Source organism: Cnephaeus nilssonii (genome assembly GCF_951640355.1).
Source record: "Cnephaeus nilssonii genome assembly, chromosome: 14".
NCBI lineage: Eukaryota > Metazoa > Chordata > Mammalia > Chiroptera > Vespertilionidae > Cnephaeus > Cnephaeus nilssonii.
Window position 1 is genome coordinate 19,308,093 of NC_137085.1, and position 23,274 is coordinate 19,331,366.

A 23,274-nucleotide genomic window follows, 5' to 3' on the forward strand; every position below is an offset into this window, starting at 1 on the left:
GGAGAGAGGAAGCCAGCGTGGTTTGGCGTCTTCACTCCTGGCATCCCCCGTGCTGCATCCAGCTGCCACGGTCTCAGTGCTCCTTGTCGTTGATGTCCTCCTCACCATCTGTCTTTCGTCCTCCATGCTGAGCAGAACGTCTCTGCAGCCTGCAGGGGATCGTCTGTACACAGTCGATCAGCCAAAAGCTGCCGTCACATGTTTAATAAAAGTAACCTCTCTGACCCTACTTAGAAAGCAGGCTGGGCACAGCATGGCTTTGAATGTATTCTTTTGAGTACTGTGGGCTGTTTTATGTCAAAAGGAAAAGTACTTTAAAACCTTGGATGATGTAATCCACACATTAAAATTTTAGAAAAAGAGTGACTGTAAAATACATTAGAATTTTACTGACATTGTCTGTTCTCTTCTGCTTTGTCACCTCCCTCACCTGTTTCTTTGTCTGCATGCCCTTCACCCTTTCCATCGCTGTCACCCTCCAGAGTCTCCCACACGTGTGTAGTGCGTGTGCTACTTGCATCTTCTTCCTATTGAAAGTTCAGGACATAGGGTTTCCTAAACCTTGTCTGCCACTAGGGGGTGCTCTTGTAAACATGAAAATGTAGGCAAGTTGCCCTACTTGTGGGAGAGATTTTTTTTTTGTTTTTGTTTTTTTGTAGCCTTAAGTAAATTAAAGTGTCATTCATTTTTAGTCTGAAAACTTACCACTTGTCTACAGCTTCAGTCCCAAAGGATCCTGTTCTGAAACGCCTTCCCATCCATAATACCTTTCCCTCAACTTGAAAACCATAGGGCCAAACTCTTCTCTTGCAAGTAGCTACTAGTATATTCCTACACTGGTCTGTAATTGAATTTTTATATTCCAATAAATTGGAATTGTGACTCAACAAATTGAATAGGATACTGATTTTGTATTTAAAGTAAGGTAACTTGAACTTGCTAGGAAACAGAGAAGCCCTAACTTAATGAAAAATTCACAGATAAGGGCTTGAAATAATGATTTCGTAAGAGACAGCAGCAAACTATCTTTTTTCTCTTTCACTGACTATCTTCATCTACTCACCTCTCCCATCACTGAACCCTGTGTATAGAGCAAGAAGAAAATCCTGTATTCTGTAGGATCTTTAAGGCATCTTTTGCTAGGCCTGTGGCTCTGGAGGGGGTCTAGTGTGTGTGTGTGTGGTGCAGAGAAGTTGAGTGTCCTATACAGTGATGGCTGAGATGGTTACTCCCTGCGGCCCTTTGAGGTTAGAGACTGTGTTGTGCTGGAGGGTTGGGTGGGAGGGAATGGTGTGGAGGGTGTCTTAGGAGCAGACTTGGCATAGCCTGGAGAGGAAAGAGATGCTCAAGGACTCATGTCCATCAGACTTCTGTCTATTAAGTGAGGGGAAAGCTGTGTGACCTTGGTCAAGCCACTCAGCGTCTCTGGACAATAGTTTCTTCATCTGTGAAGGGGGAGTTGGACCCCGTAAACACAGAGGCTTGTTTAGTTCTAACAGTCTGTAATTCTCCAAGACAGAACTTCCTGTGATGCCGGAAATGTTTTATAACTGTGCTTGTCCAGTATAGGAACCATTAGCCACATGAGACTATTGACCTTTTTTTCCCCACTTTATTTTTTTAAATATATTTTATTGATTTTTTACAGAGAGGAAGGGAGAGGGATAGAGACTTAGAAACATCGATGAGAGAGAAACATCGATCAGCTGCCTCCTGCACACCTCCTACTGGGGATGTGCCCGCGACCAAGGTATATGCCCTTGACCGGAATCGAACCTGGGACCCTTCATTCCACAGGCTGACACTTTATCCACTGAGCTAAACCGGTTAGGGCTCCAATTTATTTTTTAATCCTCACCAGAGGATATTTTTTTCCATTGGTTTTTAGAGAGAGAGGAAGGGAGGGAGAGGGAAGAGAGAGAGAGAGATCAATGTGAGAGAGATACATTGATTAGTTGCCTCCCGCACATGCCCCAACTAGGGCAGGGATTGAACCTGCAACTTAGTTATGTGTCTTTGACCAGGAATCGAGCCCAAGACCCTTTGGTGCACAGGGTCTAACCAATGCTCTAACCACTGAACTCACCAGCCAGGGATATTGATCATCTTTTAAATGTGCTGGTACAATTGAAGAAATTTCTAATCTCTATTTATTTAAATTTAAATAGCCATGTGTAACTGGTGGCTACCATATTGGACATTGCAGCTCTAAGATACAGAAAGACCCATGTTAGAGAAAGATAAAACATATAATCTCAGCATGGACAACTAATGGAGTCACAGGCAAATAACACAAAGTAGGATTAATATAAATTGCCCTGAATATGCAACACTAGAGGCCCGGTGCATGAAATTTGTGCATGGGCGGGGGGGGGGGTTGTCTCTCAGCCAGCCTGCACCCTCTCCAATCTGGGACCCCTTGAGGGATGTCCGACCGCCTGTTTAGGCCCAATCCTGGTGGCAGTTGGACATCCCTCTCACAATCCAGGACTGCTGCCTCTGCCTGATTGCCCCTAACTGCTTCTGCCTGCCAGCCTGATCACCCCCTAACCACTCCATTGCCAGCCTGATCGACGCCTAACTGCTCCCCAGCCGGCCCGATTGTCCCTAACTACCCTCCCCTGCCGGCCTGGTCACCCCTAACTGCCCTCCCCTGCCAATCTGGTCGCCCCTAACTGTCCTCCCCTGCAGGCCTGGTCGTCCCCAACTGCCCTCTCCTGCAGGCCTGCCCCCCCCCAACTGTCCTCCCCTGCAGGCCTTGTCCCCCCCCAACTGCCCTCCCCTGCTGGCCCGATCACCCGTAACTGCCCTCCCTGCTGGCCTGATCGCCCACAATTGCCCTCCTCTGCAGACCTGGGTCCCCCCAACTGTCTTCCCCTATATGCCTGGTCCCCCCTCAACTGCCCTCCACTGCAGGCCTGGTTCCCCCACGCAACTGCCCTCCCCTGCAAGCCTGCCCCCTCCCAACTGCCCTCCCCTGCAGGCCTGGGTCCCCCCAACTGCCCTCCCCTGCTGACCTGGTCTCCCCCCTCTACCAGCCCAGTCACCCTTAACTGCCCTCCATGCTTGCCTGATTGCCCACAACTGCCCTCCCCAGCAGGCCTGGGTCCCCCCCAACTCCCTTGCTGGCCTGGTCTCCCCCAACTGCCCTCCTCTGCTGGCCTGGTAACCCCCAACTGCCCTCCCTTGCAGACCTGGTCCCTCCCAACTCCGTCCCCTGCTGGCCATCTTGTGGCGGCCATCTTGTGTCCACATGGGGGCAGCCATCTTGTATCTTGGAGTGATGGTCAATTTGCATATTACTCTTTTATTAGATAGGATTAGTCCCATTCGCTTTGGGTATCCGCGAGCTCTATGAAGCAGAGCTATCAGCAGGATTGAGACAGAAGGAAAAGGCTTTCAGAAGGATGGAGACATGCATCTGAGTAGCTGGTCCATTTCCCTGTCACCTTCTCATGCAGCTGGGTAGGGAGCTGAGATCTGCCCTGTCCTTTTGCCTCCTTTCCCCCAAACTACAGGTGGTGACGTTTAGGCCAGGTGGGGACCAGGGTGGCCCATGGACTCAGGGGGTATCAGAGCCCTGAGCTTGACCTCTGGAGCTCTCTAAGGTTGAAGGGTTCGTGACAACTGTGGGATGTCAGGCCTCAATAGTCGGTAATGTTTTCTCTGATCAAATATGAATCCAGTGATTAAAACATCTCCTCCTTCCCCAACAATGAAGGAGCATATCCGAGAGCAACCCAGCACAAAGCTGCCCGACCCGGAAGTCATCCAGTTCTGTGTCTCCGTCTTCAAACGCTCCGGGCTCCTGCTCCCCAGATGGCGTGGACCAGCAGTTCTTGGAGGACTTCCACAGGGTGACCGAAGGGGGCTCCACCGAGCACTCCAGCCAGTACTACTGCGACAAGGTGCGTGAGCCCAGGCCCCGCGGCGCCCAAGCACCCGTGACCCGCCCAGGCTGCCTGGTGCCGAGGCACCTGGCGGAGAGGGAAGCAACCTAACTGACCCCTTCCCAACGTTTTCCAGAATGACAATGGGGACGGCTACTTAATCTTGATCCGTATCACGCCAGATGAAGATGGAAAATTTGGATTCAACCTAAAGGTACGTCGTACGTGTTTATAAGGATTTTAGGCTCTGAAGCAATCCGTAGATGACTTTTTAATTCCCATTGGACTTCATTTCCATTGGAAGCGGGCCCCATACCTGAGGCTGCATAAGGACACTGGCTCCACCCTCGGTATTTTTTTTTTTGTGTTTTTATGTGGCCATAGCAGCTGCCTCACGCCAAGTGCCTGTTCTGTGCTTGGTGTTGGCTATGTGCTTACTTATATCCCCTTGCTGAGTTCTAATCAGTGCAGCTGGCATTTAAATCCCATTTTATAGATGCATACTAAGGCTCAGAGGGAGGAGGGCCCACAGTTGGCAAGCAGATCTAACCCTTGAAGACGGGTGATTAAGAGAGCCCCCCAGCATTGCTAAGCCAATAAGAGAACTATGTTCAAGGGAAGGTCCATTTGCAGGGCCATTACCCTCCTTTGCCTGCCTCTAGGCAGGGTCTGCAAACTATGGCCTAGGGACCAAAACACACCAGTTTTTGCAAATAAAATTTTATTGGAACACAGGCACATGCATTCATTTGCGGTGGGCACTGCGGTGACAGAGTTGAGGTTTTACAACAGAGCCTTCTGTCCCACAAAGCCCAACGTGTACAAGTACTCTCGGTCCTCTGCAGAAGAAGTTAGCCAGCCCTGCTCTTTCCTGTACCTCAGGAGCCCTGCCCAGGACCTTGCGGCATGTGACCTTGTCTGTGGCTCCGTCTCCTCCACTGACACCCCCTGTACAGCAGCTCTTAGAGGCTGTGTTTTTGGAGTCCTCCTCCTGGAGCTATTGGCATGTTTTGAAAGGAGCTTGCTTCCCCCGAGTGCACCTGAAGTTCATGGAACGTGGGGGTGGCAGTGGGAGCTTCTGAGCCGTCGTCTGGTTAGTACCCAGAGGGCTCAGGAACCTGTGATTCGGAAAGGGCCTGGTCCCCGGATTAAGAACCAGATCACGTGAGGTCAGACCCCTTCCCTGTGCCAGAGAGAGCTGCGTGTCTTTGTTGCTGTGAATTGCTCACGCAGCTGTTTTGTTTTTTTATTTCACATATTTTTACAGGGAGGAGTGGATCAAAAGATGCCTCTTGTGGTGTCGAGGATAAACCCAGAGTCGCCTGTAAGTAAACATGTTCCTCTTTGTTTTCCCCAAAATCTAAACAGAATTCTTTTTCTGCAGCCAGCAGCAGAGTGTGTGTAAATGCATGCCTATAAACCCCGGGGGAGGGGGAGGACAGGAGAACAGAGTCCATGTTTCCAGAACCTTGCTGCTCAGGGTGGTCCCCACTTCTACAGCTCCAACTTCACCAACATCACCCGGGAGCTCGTGAGAAATGCAGAATCTCAGGCCCCACCCCAGACCTCCCAGACTAGGATCTGCATTTTTTAAAATATATTTTTATTGATTTCAGAGAGGGGGAGAGAGAAAGAAACATCAATGATGAGAGAGAATCATTGATCAGCTGCCTCCTGCGTGCTTCACAGTGGGGATCGAGCCCATAACCTGGCCATGGGCTCTGACCGGGAATCGAACCATGACCTCTTGGTCGACGCTCAATCACTGAGGCACACCAGCCGGGTAGGATCTGCATTTTTAACAAGCTCTCCAGGTGATTGGTGTGCACACTGAAATTGAGAAGTGCTGCTCAAGAGGAGGAAACTGAGGCACAGTTTGCTAGTCTGCTCACTCTGAGTAGGCACATGGGACCGGCACCCCCTTTCATCACCCTTGTCTTCAGCCCTCAGTCTAAGCCAGTGATGGCGAACCTATGACACGCGTGTCAGCACTGACACGCGTAGCCATTTCTGATGACACGCGGCCGCTGAGGCGGCTGCATGCCGAGGATGAAACATTTGCTGCTCCTGAGGATGAAACATTTGCGAAATAATGTTTTTTCCTCAAAGTGACACACTACCCGAGTTATGCTCAGTTTTTTGGCGAAGTTTGACACACCAAGCTCAGAAGGTTGCCCATCACTGGTCTAAGCCTTCTCAGCAGATCATGTGCTCAGAGAGGAAGGTAGAGGGAGTGAAAGATAGAAATATCAATGATGAGAGAGAATCACTGATGGGCTGTCTTCTGCACACCCCACTGGGGATTGAGCCTGCAACCGGGGCATGTGCCCTGACTGGGAACTGAACCACAACCCTGGTTCGTGGGTCGACACTCAACCACTGGGCCACACCGGCCGGGCCAGATCATGTGCTTTTGTAAAGCAGTGAGCACCAGAGTCCTCGCACCTCCTAAGAAGGCACCGGGATGGGGGCTTGACTCTGAAGGGGGCCGTAAGCTGGCGACTTACTTCTTCTTACTGCTCGTGGCCCATTTCAGGGACGAAGGCTTTCCTTTTACCTTGGTCAGTGCCTCTCTTCTCTCCGTGATGGCTTCTGCCCTGGGTGTTACATAGTCTCTCTCCATTGCAAGACGAGTAAAAACTCACTTTTAGCTGACAAACCATTTTCAGACAGCCCATCTAGAAAACAGAAGATCAGAAGCGTCATAGCCGTTGCGTTACATTAATCAGGGACGGTAGCTCCATGATTTTCTCAGCCTGATTCTGGAATCTCTCATAACTTGATTTCTGAGCAGCACGTTGTTAGATTGCCGCAGCCAGCTGCCATGTCTTCATCGCAGTGGATGTAAAAATAATGCCGCTAATCCTGGAGGGAGGGAAGGAGAACTTGATCACGGCCTCAGGTGTCTGGGCCCCGGGCGGCGGCCTTCCCTTGAGGACGGTGTCATGGTAACCGGAGAAACGCGCTTTCCCTCCACTCAGGCGGACACCTGCATTCCGAAGCTGAACGAAGGGGATCAAATCGTGTTAATCAACGGCCGGGACATCTCAGAACACACCCACGACCAGGTGGTGATGTTCATCAAAGCCAGCCGGGAGTCCCACACGCGGGAGCTGGCCCTGGTCATCCGGAGGAAAGGTAACAGCCGCCCTCCTGCCGGGGAGCCGCCCAGGGACGCCGCCCGAGCCAGGCGGGGCCTGACCTGGCCCTTCCGTGGTTTTGAAAATGTTGAGCTTGTAGCCAACAAAAATCAAGAACTGTCCTATAACAACCTGGGTGTGTGATTTCTCACTTGAAAAATTTGAAGATCTAACCACAGCCGCTTGGCCCCTCCAGCCAGTCCTCTGGAGATGGGCAGCGCCCAGCACCCCCTTTATCAGGGCATGACCCCCAGTCCTCCCAGGCCCAAGGGGCCCACCGCGCACACCTCTCTCAGCTGCCTGGCCCTGCAGGCGTTTGCATTCCAGCCCTTTCTGGAAGGATCAGGTTATATGTTATTGCTGTGCATTTGGTTTTGCTGGAGAGGCGGCGGGGGGGGGGGGGGGGGGGGGGGGCAGGGCCCAGGAGCTGCCTCTGCGTGGTTCTCACTCCGCCTCCTCCAGCCGCCTCCTACGGCTGAGGGGCCTTGAGCGAGTTCCTTGCCCTAACGTAAAACGAGGACAATAAGAACAGCCCCTGCCTCGGGGCTCTCGTGAAGATTAAATGGCACTGGTACTGGAAAGCGCCTAGAATGCCGCCCGGTGCGTGGTGGGCGTTGGCAGGATCGCTTCTGTGAACGCAACCACTGTTCTTGGTGTTGTTGCTATAGAACAATAAGCCGAGTCCTTGACTGCTTCTGCCTGGCTTTGAAACACTGAAGGAAAATGCAGTGTGTGACTCAAAGCCCTGGCCCCACAGCGCTCATCTCTGTTCTGGTCTTATAGGGTGAATGTCACAGCTGCTCCCTCCCCACACCCCACCAGCCCCTCCTCCCAGCCCCAAACACACAGCTGCTTCTCTCTGTTCCCACTAAAACTTCCAGTCTGGAGCCGTCCGGTGTCAGCTCTCCTCCCACCTCCTCGTGAGGCCTTATCAGATCCTCTGGATTCGTACCTACCCTCTTCCACCCCATCCTGTCCCACCACATCCCAGCACCCTGCTCTGCACACAGTAGGTATTCAGTTGTGGTAGTAGCTGATGTCTGTGGAGCGCCAGAGAAGTGTCTTGCACTGTGCTAATGGCTTTAAATAATTATCCTCTTCAGTTCTTATAATGTTAGTATTATCTGCAAGTGAGGAAATGGGGAAACCGAGTCACAGAGAGGGGAGGTAACTTGCCCTGCTGTGGTGTGGCTGGTAAGGCTGCAAGATAATAGGGCACCGAGGAGTCCAGCGATTGGGAGCAGGCCCTTGGCCACACCATGCGCCCGTGGGGTGCTGCCCTCCTCGGCAGCCAGCGGGACAGCACTCTGGCCTGTGTGAGGTGAGGAAAACGGATGTCGATCGACTATTACAACCACAAGGGCAGTGCCACTGGTCTCCTGCAACAGTAACGATAAGTTTAGTTTTTAAATAAAAACGTAGGAGCTGATTGAAAGAGAAATAAGGAAACAGCCTAGGGAAGAGCTGATATGACAGAAGCCACGAAAGCAATGGAAGAGCCGAGTTTCTCTGATCAGAGAACAAAATGTGGTCTTCAGGGTCAGACAGATACGGACCAAATCCCTGTGCCTCGCCCTGACAACTTTGGACAACTTCCTGGCCCTGCGAGTCAGTTTCCTCATCTGTGTAATGGGAATAGTGACTCGTGTGCAGCATTATAAGGATCCAGTCCAACTGTGTGGAGGAAGGTACAAGCTGTTACTCTCCTCGTCTTTCCTGTGGTCTTGAGGGCAGTAGGGAGCCAGTGAAGGCTTTTGAGTGAGGGAGTGGCATCCCCTTCTGAGTAGAAAGAGAAAAATCAGAGGTGATGCTCAAGTTCCCAGTGTGGGAGGCTGGAGAAGGAAGTAGCAGTAGGTGGAAAGAGGCACGTGAGGCTGGAGAAGGACTGTGCCGGTGGGGCAGTCGGGGCTGCGGTTTTATTCATATGGAGCCTGCCGTGCAGGGCGGATTCGAACTGACGAGGTAGGCATGAAGTGCCGTAGAGATGTTAGGACTTGAGATGTGTACGCGGGAGCCTCCCACCTAAAAATGCCCGTCAGTTAGGTTGGCTGAGTTGTGTGGGACGACGGTGCCATGGATAGCATGCCGGACCTCACACCAGGGCCTGGGAAAGTGCCTGTTTTAAGGGAGCAATTGAAAAGGAACCGAGAAGGGGGTGAGGGGATGGGTACGAGAACCAGGTCAGAGAGAGCGAAGAGAGAAGATACGTTTTCTATAAAAGCATCCTTTCCCTTTCTTTTACTTTTGTCAAAGGCCTCTGAGTACTAAACACCATCATAAACGAACCACAATAGCATGTCGTTTTGTGTAATCAACATGTATAATCATTCAACAAGAAGTAGTGTCTTTGGTGAAAATTGCTGTGTGCATAATCGTTTGATAAGACGTTTTAAATCATCTGCATCCAGGTGTCGTAAGGGTAATTTGGGGGGAGGAAACTGATCCCCAGAGCTTTGCCGCACAGCCAGACACACCCTTTCTTGTCCCCTACAGCTGTCCATTCCTTTGCGGATATCAAATCTGAAGATGAACTGAACCAGCTCTTCCCAGAGGCCATTTTCCCTGAGTGTCCGGAGGGTGCCGACACCTTGGAGGGATCCATGGAACAGCTAAAGAAGGGCCTCGAAAGTGGGACGGTGCTGATCCAGTTCGAGGTAGGAGAACCGAGGGCCCACCCACGACCTGGACCCCGGTGCCTTGGTGGGCTGCTAAGGTGCTGCCGAGTCAGCCAAGACCCTGGGGGCCCGTGCTCATCGCCAAGCACAGAAGGGACTTCGAGCACCGGGCAGTGGAGCAGGCCCAGAAAGCGGGGGATGGGGCCCACAGCCCATCACTGAACTCTGCCTCACCCTCTTATTCTAGTATGTTTGGTAGTCATGGAGAAACGCATCAGAAATCGAGGAGGAGGGACTCTGAGCTATTTAGCTGCCAACACAAAGGCTCCAAACACTCAGCAATAGAAGGTAGTGGAGAGGCGGAGTGGGTGAGCGCCCAAAGCATGATGGAGGAGCCCATCCCTGGCCCCACCGGGCATCCTGCAGAGCAGTTAGTGTCATCCCATCAGAGTACAGGGCCTTGTGAACATGTGAACATGAGTGGTAACCAAAGTCAGACGCCCTCGTCCTCCTCCAGGAGGGACCGCTAATCACAGGGTTGAAACTATTGACAGAAAGCACACACAGACTTTACAAAGCAAAGTAGGACCAAAGAAGCCTCGGTTTCTAAGCCAGTTTTACTAACAGAATGAAAACAGACTGTGTGTATCGTCCAAATGTTTCTCAAGGTAGAAGAAAGCAGAGTATTTCATGCTAAGAAAAGATAACAGAGAGCACAAAGGAGCATTAAACAGGTGCATAAAAGAAAATCGATCATGATTAACGCCAACACACCCAGTTTGGATTCATAAATTATGAAAGACAGTCTCAGGTTGAATTTGAAAGCAGAATTCAGCAATTCCTTGTTTATTTGTATAAAAGAGAGTCACAGAAGGAAAACTAGGCAGCTTGTCAAATGTATGTGACTGCACATTGATTCAGGAAAGCAGGAGTATGGCTATGGAACAAAAAGGAACGCAAGGCATAGAGTCTTGAGTGAGAAGAGGTTTATGGTGTAAGGAATAGGATGTAAATAGAATACATTATTAGAGCAATGTGTGTTAAACAACAGTAGAAAGTAAAAACCCACAGGTGAAAGGTGAAGATAATTGACCTCACTCCACCCCCCCCCCCAAAAAAAAATCAATAGGGAATTTTAAACTTAACAGTCATGGCAGATAATATAGACAAAAAGTAAGTTTGTATCTTGTGGAAGCGAGACCAGGATTAAAGGGTAGGAATAATATAATTACGTGGGTAGAATTGGATAGACGTAGACTGAATATCTACAGCGAGAGAAAGTCTTCCTCCCACAGGCCTGCAGGAGGCTGTGTAGGCTTAGGATTTTAAAAGAAGAAAATGCAGAGGTTGTGTTTCCTGGCCTTGCATTGCAAAAAAGCTCAGAATTGAAATGTACCTTCTAAACACTAAAACTGCATAGTTTTAAACATTCTCCAAAAGCATTGAAACAAGAACTTAAAAGCCAGATACAGAGTGTATTCGTTGTATTCCTTTTTTGGTGTTGGAGGAGATGTGAAAGGCACTGTGCAGTCACTCGTTCATTCAGGGGGTGTAGATTAGGTGTTGCCGTGTTTCAAATACTGAATCAGGAGCACATGAAGGAGGGAGAAGGTGGGTTTTGGCCCCAAGAAGTGTACAGTCTAATTTTGGTATATCTGCATGGATGTCTCATGAATCCCAGAAACAGCTAAAGACCAATCTAGGGCAAGATGTCATTGCACAGAATGTGTGTTCTGTAGAAACGGGAGGCGAGGGGTTACCGGAGGTCCTCTGGCGTGAGATGTCGTATTAATAGAGGATGGATGGGATTAAGTGTGGAGGGGGTTAGAATATGCCAGGAAGGTCCCGAGCTAAATGCAGACTTAAGCTCCTAGGTGTCAGGTAGCAAAGGGAAACAGGGATACCTGGGCTGAGAACTGCAGCAAGGACTCCTTGGAGATGTCTCCGGGTGATGGGTGATGGAGGTCCTTCAGCCCAGAGGAAACTGTTTGTCTTTTATCACACTGACCACAAGGAGGCGCTGCGGGCTCTCAATGAGGAAGAAGACCAAGGTTGGTCTTAACCTGTGCTCTGGAGAATCCACTCCACTCGGGGCTCCGCTTTTATGTTTTATGTATGGGAATCCCACATAAGGTTTTTCTTAACCAACATTCACTGAACATCATTAACAGTTTAAAAATGCTTTGGAGAGAAGTACCCTCCCGTCCCCCGTGTTTTTGAGTAGTGTTTCTCAGAGGATGACACTCTGAACATCTGTATGGATATTACCCAAAGAGCTTGTTACACTGGGCCCAGCCACAGCTCCTGGGTCAGCCATGCTGGGATGGGCCTAGGTGTTGATACTCTTCACCAGATCTCCCGGAGGTTTGGATGTCCATGCGGATCCAGGGGATGATGGGGGGAAGGGGTGGGGTAAAGATTGTACCAGAACCATTGTCCCACTGCTGCCCATCCCAAGTCTTACCTTTAGAGCCTATAGTTAGACTAGAGCCGTGGTCGGCAAACTGCGGCTCGCGAGCCACATGCGGCTCTTTGGCCCCTTGAGTGTGGCTCTTCCACAAAATACCGCGGCCTGGGCGAGTCTATTTTGAAGAAGTGGCGTTAGAAGAAGTTTAAGTTTAAAAAATTTGGCTCTCAAAAGAAATTTCAATCGTTGTACTGTTGATATGTGGCTCTGTTGATAAATGAGTTTGCTGACCACTAGACTAGAGCGTAAGAAATAGACAACATAGAAATTTTAGGTTTTAATTTTTAGTTTCACATTTCCATTTCCTCCCTTTAGTTTATGTATTTCCTAGAAATGAAGTAGGGAAACCCTCTTTTTAAATAACATTTGCCGAATTCCAGAATACAAAACAGATAACAGCAGAGCAGCTCTGTGATGCAGCCGGTGGGGTACTCGGAGCCCTGCCTCCATCTCCCCATTTTGTCCCAAGGGATCCTAGACTGTGAAACATAATTTAACGACCACTATTACAGAAGGGGAAAGAGGTCCCGCACAGCTGCTAGAGAAGAATTTTAAAGGAAGCCAGATCAAACCAGAAACTAGGACAGGGAAACCTTTAATGAGCACTTACTATGTCCCGAGGACGTTACATGCATCATCCCACAGAATTCTCACAGCAGCCCATTGTATAGATGAAGGATCAGAGTCTGGGCGAGGTTATCCCACAGCCAACTGGAACCCAGGCAGGTTAGTTCAAGAGTTTGCTCTCTTATCAACTATCTAATCTTTTCGAACAACAGAATGTATTTACATGTGAGTTATCATTAGATTAGTACAAATTAGAGCTAGAAACGATCTGAGAAGCTATCTAGCCACAATGGAGCCAAGCAGACTTTAAATCCTGGCTCTTACTACGTAATCTTGGCATGTCCCTTAATCTTTGTGGCCTCTACTTCCCCAATTGGGTGTCTCATGGGTTAGTTTTAGGGTCAGATGAGATAAATACTTAATGCATTGTCTGGCACATGGTAAGAGTGCAATAAAAAGTAACAACTAACATTATTTATAAACTAAAGGCTGGGTGCACGAAATTTGTGCACTGGGGGGGGGGGTTGTGCCTCAGCCCGGTCTGCGCCCTCTTGCAGTCCGGGAGCCCTCGGGGGATGTCTGACTGACTGTTTAGGCCTGCTGCGGGGAGCGGGCCTAAGCCATCAGTTGGACATCCTTAGCCCTGCGAAGGCAGGAGAGACTCCTGCCACCGCCACTGCGCTCGCCAGCCGTGAGCCCGGCTTCTGGCTGAGCGGCACTCCCCCTGTGGGAGCTCACTGACCATCAGAGGGCAGCTCCTGCGTTGAGCGTCTGCCCCCTGGTGGTCAGTGCGCATCATAGCGACCAGTCGTTTCACAGTTCGGTCAATTTGCATATTACCCTTTTATTATATAGGATAGAGGCTCCAAGAGTCTAAAGAACATGCCCAGTGTTCACACAAAAAGTGGTCACGCCACCTTAGAGTTGGACCCCAGGGCTCTCTGACTCCACAGTCCTGGCATTTCTGGCTCTCCATATGCTCGTCCAGTGCTATCAGCGGGTGGCCGATGGGGGCTGTGCCCTGGACCAGGGCAGGAAGCTATGGCTGGGACCTAGCAGGTGCCCACCCCACCCACTCCACCACATAAAGGGCCTGCCCTGCAGTAGATGGGCCATGGCCAAATCCCTCCCATGGTGATGAGCTGGTTTCAGCCCAGCTCCCTTTGAAGTATATTTCCGTGAAGGGAATTCCGCTGTCCTTCCCGTGGCTTTCGATAAATAGTTACAAATGTGTTCCAGAAAGCATGTGGTCCCAGCTGTAACAAAATCAGACTTAATAATTAGCATTTCTATAGCATATTGGAATCTGCCGAAGGTGTTTAACATACTCCATCGTCTGAACAACAGTTCTGTGAAATAGATATGGCCCAATGATTAGGGTCTCTCCTTTATGGATGGAGAAAATGAGGCTCAGGGGCGAAGGGACTTGCCCAGTGTCACACTGAAAGAGATCTAGGGTTAGAATCTGTTAAAAGTCTAATCCATTGTCAAAACTCACCATCGCCAGGTGGGACCCAGTCCTTCACCCAACTCCAACATGAGCCCTTCCCTTGTAATAATTCCAGTAATTCAGAAATAGCCACAGTAAAATTAATAGTCTCCTAACCCCCATCCCCTCTAGCTTCTTTCTCTTTGTTATAATTTACAAATAATTTGGTGAGTATCCATCCATATTTGTTCCAATGCTCATGAAAATGTAATTTTCACACACATATGTACATAAGTACACACACACACATACTATATGCCGCTATGGGGTCACTATTGTATATATGATTCTGTAACTTGCATTTTTCACTTAAAAATAGACAAATGGAGATCCTTCCAAATGTGTGCTTTTAGTCTAATTTTTTTATTACTTGCATATAATTTTGTGGTATGACTGTACCATGCATTTCTACTAGCCCAAGGTGTGCACATGTAAAATATTTTTAAAGACTGCTATAGTACTTTATTTTTATTTTTAGTATTCTATAATCTCATCAAAAGATCATTATACTGTTGAGATACTTATATACTTATATAATTAAAGCCTTTTGCTAGATCTTTGCTTTTCTGCTAGAGACCATCTCGAGTTGATTACATTTACATTTTTGTTATTTGAAAAGAAATTCTTTTTACCTCCAGGTTAGGTTTACTGATTATATTTGCTTAATTAGATTTCACTTCTGTGCAGTTTAGGGGAATCTGACTGATTCAGATATTCTCCTTTCAGAAACAAACCAAAATCACCAATAAACCATGAATTTGTTTCTAGAATGAGCTCAGAGAGTCCATTACAGTTTGCAGATACTTAAGAAATTGTCCAATGGCTAGTTGATTATTATGAACTAAAATTATAAAGGCGATCAGTAGCTGAGCGTGGGGAGAGATTGGAATTCTAAATATTTAGTAAATGTATAATTGTTGTTACCCAAAATCTCTATGCTAATTCTTTCCTGGTGATTTCTGTACAACTTGTTTAATTAAAAAAGAGAGAGAGAGAGCTAATAAGAGAAAAACCAACAAATAAAATTTGCAAAAACGTAAGGGGTGAAATAACATTCGGCCTCCCTATTCAAATTGCAGACACATTCTAGCAGATGATACCAGCCGCAGTTTGTTGAACGAAGCGTTCTCATGCACCCTGTAGGGCAAGCAGCGTGGTTATATGTATCAAAGTCCTTCAAAATACGCTTTGATGCAGTCATTCTGTTCCTGAAAATTTATAAGAGTAAAAAATTAAAAACAGCCTAGTCAAAAATAGAGTAAAAGTTGAAATAAATTATAGAAACTACAGATATTGAGACAGTAAAAATAATGTGTGTAGAGAATACTTAGAATATTTAATGACACAGAAAACTAGACTATGTAATAAGTAGGGGGGAAAAAAACGACTTCAAAATTATGGTTGTATTTCCCGGAACGCTTCTTGTGAGATGTGAGATTCTCCATGGCCAAATTAGCTTGAGAAATGCTTAATCATAATTAAACAAGCTTAAGCACTACAGGGCTTGTCTTCTTGGAGAGTCACAGAACAGAAGATGGCTTGTAGTATTTCCCAAATTTATTTGACCCTGAAACTTTTCCTAAGGAGTGCCGATTTGCTTCTTTCAGAACACTTGGTCCCCTAGAACACAGTATGGAACATGATAGCATATAATTCAGTCTCCGTGTTTTGTTTTACAAAACCTATGTGTTATGTGTTTACATATATGCTTATGTATATTTGTGTACACGTGCACACAAAAATCTAAACTGGAGAACACATATGAAAAGGGTTGTCTCAGGGTTGTCAAATTACTGGTAATTTTCTTTTTTATACGAGTCTGAATTTCCCAAATTTTCTGCAAAAAAAAAACAAACACACACACAAAAGAGGTCCAACATTGAAAAACTGTGTTGTTTTAAAATTCCCATAAAGTTAATAAAAACCACTGGTGAATAATGTTTCACTTTCAGATTCAAAATGGGAGAAACGGTTGTGTAGAAAAGAAAGCCGAGGGGGGGGGGGGGGGGGCGGGACAGGAGGAAACTTCTGGAGGGGAGGGACTGTCCTTGGCCTTGATGGTGGCAGTTCACTCTTTTGTACTTATCCCCAAATGCACTGCATTATATAGAGCAGTGGTCGGCAAACTCATTAGTCAACAGAGCCAAATATCAACAGTATAACGATTGAAATTTCTTTTGAGAGCCAAATTTTTTAAACTTAAACTTCTTCTAACGCCACTTCTTCAAAATAGACTCGCCCAGGCCGTGGTATTTTGTGGAAGAGCCACACTCAAGGGGCCAAAGAGCCGCATGTGGCTCGCGAGCCGCAGTTTGCCGATCACGGGTATAGAGTAAATGTGGACCGCTTTTTACATGTCCATCAGACCTCAATAAAGTGGTTTCAAGGAAAAAAGAAAACTCAAGCACTGAAGTCAGATCTGAGTTCAGTGTGTGGTACATGATCTAAGCATTTAACCTCTGCCTCTTCGCTTGCAAACGAAGGATACTGTTAATACCTCTCACAGAGCTGTCCTCAAAATCACTTCAGGTGCTGTGCAAAGGTGTCTAATGCGTGCTTGTAGATATGCAAAGACTGTGTCAATTGATTTTTTTGCTGGTGATTACGTGCACAGGGGAATACCTCTTCATATGAAGTTTACTATGTGTGGGAATAAATGTTTTGGTTTTCTTGAGGCAATAAGTGTTTTTACTATGGAAATAGACCTGTGGAATGATGAATGAAATGTTCTTGTTTTCAAGCAAAACATACGGTTTACTCCACTGAATTGGAGGGAAATGTTTTTAGACTAATATAAATTATTTTCATTTCATTTTAAGTCGGAATTTTTTTTCTCTACTTGCTTTTGGCATTTGTCAAATGATTGTCATAAAGGTTTTACTTACTGTGATCATTATCTGTGACTCAGACAGATATGACTTTTGCCACTGCTGTGCCTTTCCCCCCCTTCCCCACTCCCCCGCCCCCCCCCCCCCCCCCCCCCCCCCCCGCTAAGGTCCTCATTCACGTGTGTTTTTTTTTAAATTGAAGAATACTTCTTATGGGATCATAGAATTTCTTATTGGGAACGTGTTTTTTTTTTTAAGATGTAACACACAACCACTTTTAAATGGTAAGATTTTGGCACCGTGAACGATAAACTTTTACTGTTCAAGTATGTTTTCACACTCCTTTGATAGCTGGTTTTCTTTTTTTTTTTTACAATGGCTTTTTACTTCTCTGTTTGTTATATAGCAACTCTACAGAAAGAAACCTGGGTTGGCCATCACCTTTGCAAAGCTGCCTCAAAATTTGGACAAAAACCGATACAAAGACGTGTTGCCTTGTGAGTTTCTGGCACGAACGCCTCCCCCCCCCCCCCCCCCCCCCCCCCCCCCCCCCACACACACACACACTGAGATAATGTTTCCCTTTCTAAAACAGATTGTCTGGTATTCTGGACCGACTTTCAGTGTGTCTGTAAACACCACCGTCTTTATTGCAGCCATCTCAGACTGGGAACAGTTGGGGAATAGTGTTTATGCTAATGCGGCGAGGGCTGCAGATGGGGCTGGGAACTGAACCCTTGTGTGCTTGGTAAGATCAAAATAAGGCTGGGAATGATCGATAAATGCCTTTTCTTCCCCCCACAGATGACACCACCCGAGTATTACTGCAGGGAAACGAAGATTATATTAACGCGAGTCACGTGAACGTAAGTTAGGAAACTGGGTAATAAGAACACTTTAACCGCCGTCAGGAGCACGATCAGGGCTCGGGTGGTGCTTTGCATTTGAGGAAGTGCTTTCCTGTTCACTCCCTTATTTCAGCACCACTGCCCGGAGGGAAGGCAGAACAGTCTCATTTTACAGAGGAGGAAACTAAGGTTCAGAGAGATTAAATAATTTGAAAGCCACAAGGCTAACAGAAGGTGAGACCAAAACTTAGATTCTGTGTCTCTCACTGCAGGGTCCACATGCCTTCTGTCCTCAATTGCGGGCATCTAGGTGTTTTGGGTTTGGGTTAGGGTTTGTTTTGTTGTGGGTTTTTTTGTTTGTTTGTTTTTGCCAGTGGTAGGATAGTAACTTTCTGTGTTTTCCCCCCTGTTATTACTGTATATACTATCATCTGAAATAAAAATAAAACCATCTCTGTGCATATAACCCAAAAAGAAAAGGTAAAAGATTTCACATGTTGTGAGAAAAGCAGTCATATTTTACTCTGAAAATACATCTTGGGCAACGTAGTTAACCTCTCTGAACGTCCGTTTCTTCATCTAAACCAAGGGTCAGCACACCTTTTCTGTCAAGGGCCAGAGAGTTAATATTTTGGCCTTTGCAAGTCAAGAGGCAAAATTGAGGATATTACTTAGGTACTTACACAACCATTTAAACTGCAACCATCCTATATAATAAAAGGCTAATATGCAAATCGACTAGTCGCTATGATGTGCACTGACCACCAGGGGGCAGACGCTTAATGCAGGAGCTGCCCCCTGGTGGTCAGTGTGCTCCCACAGGGGGAGCACCACTCAGCCAGAAGCCGGGCTCATGGCTGGCGAGCGCAGTGGCAGTGGCAGGAGCCTCTCCCACCTCCGCTGCAGTCGGATATCCCCTGAGGGCTCCCAGACTGTGAGAGGGCACAGGCTGGGCTGAGCCCCGCCCCCCCGCCCCCCCAGTGCACGAATTTTGTGCACTGGGTGTCTAATGTAAAAATATAAAAATACCGCTCTTAGCTTGCAAAGTGGAGGTCACGTTTGGCCCTCAGGCCATAGTTTGCCAACTCCGAGTGTAAATGAACAGATGACTTCTCAAGTTAAGGTCTCAACTTATAGCAAAACTATCAAGAGCTTTCCTAAAAAAAAACAGGTGGGGGGGGGGGGGTCTGGTCAGTGATTCCATTTATTCCAAAACATCCATGGGATTTATTGATGCATTGACCTTCACTGTAACATTCCTTGTGTCTTAAAAGCAGAGCATCAGAAATGGTGGGGACAACTTGACTTGGGGTCATGAACACACAATATGCAGATGAATAATTATAGAATTGTACACCTGAAGCCTTTATAATTTTATTAACCAATGTCACCCCAATAAATTCAATTTAAAAACAAAGAAACAGTGGTGGGGCAGGATACTGACTGGTACCAGAGTTGAGGAAGCCATTAACCCAAGCACCAATGAAACCATGACTTAGGTGCTTCCGTTTACCTTACCATCCAAGAATGTGTGAATCACGGTACTGCTGCAAAGCTCAGCGAATTCTGAGTTCTTTCGTAGAAAGAATTCCATTCAGCAGGGCAGAAGTAAAAGCAGAGCAGGCTGGGGAAGACACTAGGAGAGCTGAAAACATGTCAGAGTTTAACATTAACCAACTCCAGTGGTGGCTGCGAGGTGGTGGATGTGTGTGTTCACTAATTTGATTGTGGTAATCATTTCACAATGCATATGGGTATCAAACCATCATAATGTACATCTTAAATAGATACACTTTTTATTTGTCAATTAGACCTCATTAAAGCTGGGGGGGGGAGGTGTAGATTGATCAACTTCATGACACAAGCATGGGCAGCCGTGCAGAAAGCTCATGCAACAGTAGATGGTGGTTATAAGCCTATATAGTTTATACTTCAAAGAAAAGTAAGTAGGTTTTGATAGAAAGCTGTGCGTAAAGAAAAAAAATGAGGATTTTTTTAAGGACTTTAGTTTTATTTATTTATTTTTTACATTCAATTTTATTTTGTATTAGTGTCAGGTGTATAGCACAATGGTTACATAATCATATACTTTACAAAATGCCCCCCCCCAATATTTCCAATACCCACCTGGCACCATATATAGTTATTACAGTATTATTGACTATGTTCCCTGTGCTGTACTGTACATCCCTGTGACTATTCTGTAATGCCAGTCTGTACTTCTCAATCCCTTTGCCTTTTTCACCCAACCTCCCTCCCACCTGGCAACCATCAATCTAAAAAAATTGAGGATTGATAGGTGTCCCTGAAAATACAGATGCCCAATATTGATTATATTTACGAAACAGCAGTGAAGGTCATTTAAACTCTCCCACCATCTTGTGGGTACATTTCTAATGATCGCCTACCGAGTATCATAGTTGTGTCTTAAATATCTAATGCCTAGCACCTTTGTCAAATATCTTTCAAGGAATTTTAAAAATAGCTTTTTGAAATTTTTTCTTACTGGCCATAAGTTGATAGAGACATTATTCTGGTGTGATGTCAGTTGTCAACTAGAAGAGTTTAAGATCCACGTTCCTGTCTGCCCTGTGGCAGTAACAGATTCTAAAGCCTTAACACTCTCTTGCCAGATGGAAATTCCTGCTGCTAACCTTGTGAACAAGTACATTGCCGCTCAGGGACCCCTGCCACATACCTGTGCACAGTTTTGGCAAGTCGTCTGGGATCAGAAGTTATCACTCATCGTCATGTTGACGACTCTCACAGAGCGAGGGCGGGTAAGTGGCTTGATTTCCAATTCAGATGTGTGCATGTCACGCTGTGTTCTGTGGAACATGAGTCTCAGAGTGAAAAGGGTCTTAAATGTGGCCCAGTGTAACCCCTCCGTGACTCAAAGCTTCTGTAAAGAGCTACTGATGGACTTCTCTAATGATGGCCAGCTCAGCCCTCCTGCTGCCCACACCCTGGCCTTCTCCAAGCTGAAGAATGACAGGACAGCCCCTCCCACGCTTGGCTCGGGTCCATTATTCCAAGCCAGAGCCCTGCCCCGTGTTTCACCTCACCTGCCCAGAGCCCCTGCGCTGGCCTCGCCCACCCAGGACAAGTGCTGGTCCTCAGAAGAGCGGTGTGGGTGCCAGGTTCACCGTGGAGGTAAAACGTAGGAGAAAGGACAACCTCTGCCAGCCGCTGCTTGTGTGGCAGCAAAACCCCTTGCAAAAGCAGGTGAGGAGGGCTTCATTCGGAGAGTGATGGACCCCGTACTGTGCTTAGCAGGGCGTACGTTTTCCACAGGAACGGATCTCTGATTATGTAACAGAAATCAGCATGCAAGGGATACTGTACCGTGAATGCTGGAACTGGTGCCTACATCTGGATAGCTTCATTATGAAACGTTTATTCAGAAGCACATTCCAAAATCAAATCTAAATTAATTTTGAGCCACCTGCTTTGAATGGATCTGTGCCACTTCCTCCCAGGCCTCTCCTCGCTACAGAGTTCAGAATGCCAAATCGGTCCACGCTGAAAGTCAGTACACAGGATTGGGATGGGTAGTATGTTTGAGGAGACCAGTCTACTCTCTCACCTGAAACAGCAAAATACGGATTCCTGCTGATTGATAGAGCCCCATAGATCGCAAATGGCTTTGACGTGCGGTGTCCCGGGCAGAGCGCTCCCCACCTCTGCCAAGACCCTCCAGGGTCCATCTGTGGGTGTTCAGCTCTGATATTTTAAAAACTCCTCCTCACAAGAAGCTGAAATCCATGTTGCTTTGAACTGTTACCCCACCTGCTTTTCCCACCTGAAGACGCAGAGTGAGTCACCCCTTCTTCTAGGTGGTGCTCTTTCAGGTATCTGAAAGTCATCTTCAACTTGCAAAAGTTAACACGTTGAGCTCCCACTAAGCTTATGGTCAGTGGACATTGTCTGGTCTTTGTCTCAAGCCCTTGAAACCTACGTACAGCACTCTGGAGAGGCTCTTTAGCCGCACAGTCTGGGTCCCAAAAAGGTTCCTCTTGAGCAAGTGCCTAACCTCTCTGAGCCTCAGCTGTCCCTGTAGGAAATGGAGATGATAATGGTGCTCCCCTTGGAGGGTGGATGAAGACGGAGACAACATGTACAAGAAGCTTAGAGAACTACATGTTGCACATGTCCAACAAAAGTTAATGCATTGGTGTGTGTGTGTGTGTGTGTGTGTGTGTGTGTGTGTGTGTGTGTGTGATCATCGTCATCAGCATCATTGCTGGTAGGACTCAGCCATCAGTTCTGGCCTTCACAGTGCTCCTTGGGGCTTTTCTCATTCTTTGTGTTTGCTATCACTCTCCGCTGCTTGTCACAGTTTTCATCAAAATCTCTTCTCTTCACATAAGTCACTGTTTTAAAAAATGTGAAGGTCTTTAAGAGGCTGTAGAAGCCTGTATGTCAGAGGCATTGAGGGCACTCTTTGGGGAGCAGTTATTAATTCTCCCAGCTCTGCCCCCAGCCCCTGCCATGTCTCCCTCTTCTCTACTGAGGGATGGCCTGTCTGAGGCTTTGCTGAGAGCACAAGGTAGCAGGTCTGTGGCATCCCCTTGTCTAAAAGTCTCGTGTTTTTTAATTTTTGCTTATGTTTTGTTTTTGTTTGTTGTTTGTTTTTTGTGATTCTTCTAGTCTTGTTTTGAATAGGAAATGAAGTTACAGGGACATTTTTAAAAAATATATTTTATTGATTTTAGAGAGGAAGAGAGAGAGAGAAAAACATCAATGATGAGAATCATTGATTAGCTGCCTCCTGCACGGCCCCTACTAAGGATTAAACCCACAACCCAGGCATGTGCCCTTGGCCAGAATCGAACCCGGGACCCTTCAGTCCGCAGGCCGACACTCTATCTATTGAGCCAAACCAGCTAGGGCGTTACCGGGACATTTTGTTTGTTTGTTTTTCTGGAGCACTTGCTACCGTCCTGTTCTGTGGTGTGGTGGACAAGAAGGCAGACGTAGGGCCATGTGTCCTGAATTCAAGTCTCAGCTCTACCTACCTGTGTGACTTTGGAAAGCTGTAAAACCTCTGTGGGAATGGGGTAAGGGTACCAATTATGTTGTGAGATTGTGGGGAAATTGAATGAGTTAAAACAGATAGCTTTCTTGGTACACAAGAAGTATAATAGAAAGGTTAGCATCAGTAGTAGTTTGAGTGCCACCTTAACAATTATTGCCAGGATTAGAGGATATTTATTTTGCTGTAGTATTATTTTTTTTTAACTTGACTCACCTATTTTTCTTTGTTGTTGTTTAATAAATTTCCTTTGAAAGATACATCTTTAAAATTTTTTTAATTTAATTAAAGTTGGTATACATTCTTATGTTGGTTATATTAGTTTCAGGTGTACAATAATGTCATTTGACATATTTATACCTTACAACATGATGACCCCTAGTTCTAGTATCATA

At 46.8% G+C, this 23,274-nt stretch overlaps 1 protein-coding gene across 11 annotated transcripts in view; it reads left to right on the forward strand.

Annotated features, from left to right (window-relative positions):
- PTPN3 (protein tyrosine phosphatase non-receptor type 3) overlaps positions 1-23,274 on the forward strand; it is a gene marked incomplete at its 5' end in the record, with an annotated part of 101,378 nt that overhangs the window by 69,250 nt on the left and 8,854 nt on the right. For all 11 annotated transcript variants that reach the window (XM_079790554.1, XM_079790551.1, XM_079790550.1 and 8 more), the window contains 8 exons: positions 3,722-3,908; positions 4,027-4,104; positions 5,158-5,214; positions 6,872-7,028; positions 9,524-9,684; positions 17,403-17,493; positions 17,801-17,862; positions 20,478-20,624. In XM_079790554.1, the coding sequence (XP_079646680.1) occupies positions 3,722-3,908; positions 4,027-4,104; positions 5,158-5,214; positions 6,872-7,028; positions 9,524-9,684; positions 17,403-17,493; positions 17,801-17,862; positions 20,478-20,624 (940 nt within the window). The remainder of the gene's footprint in view (positions 1-3,721; positions 3,909-4,026; positions 4,105-5,157; positions 5,215-6,871; positions 7,029-9,523; positions 9,685-17,402; positions 17,494-17,800; positions 17,863-20,477; positions 20,625-23,274) is intronic.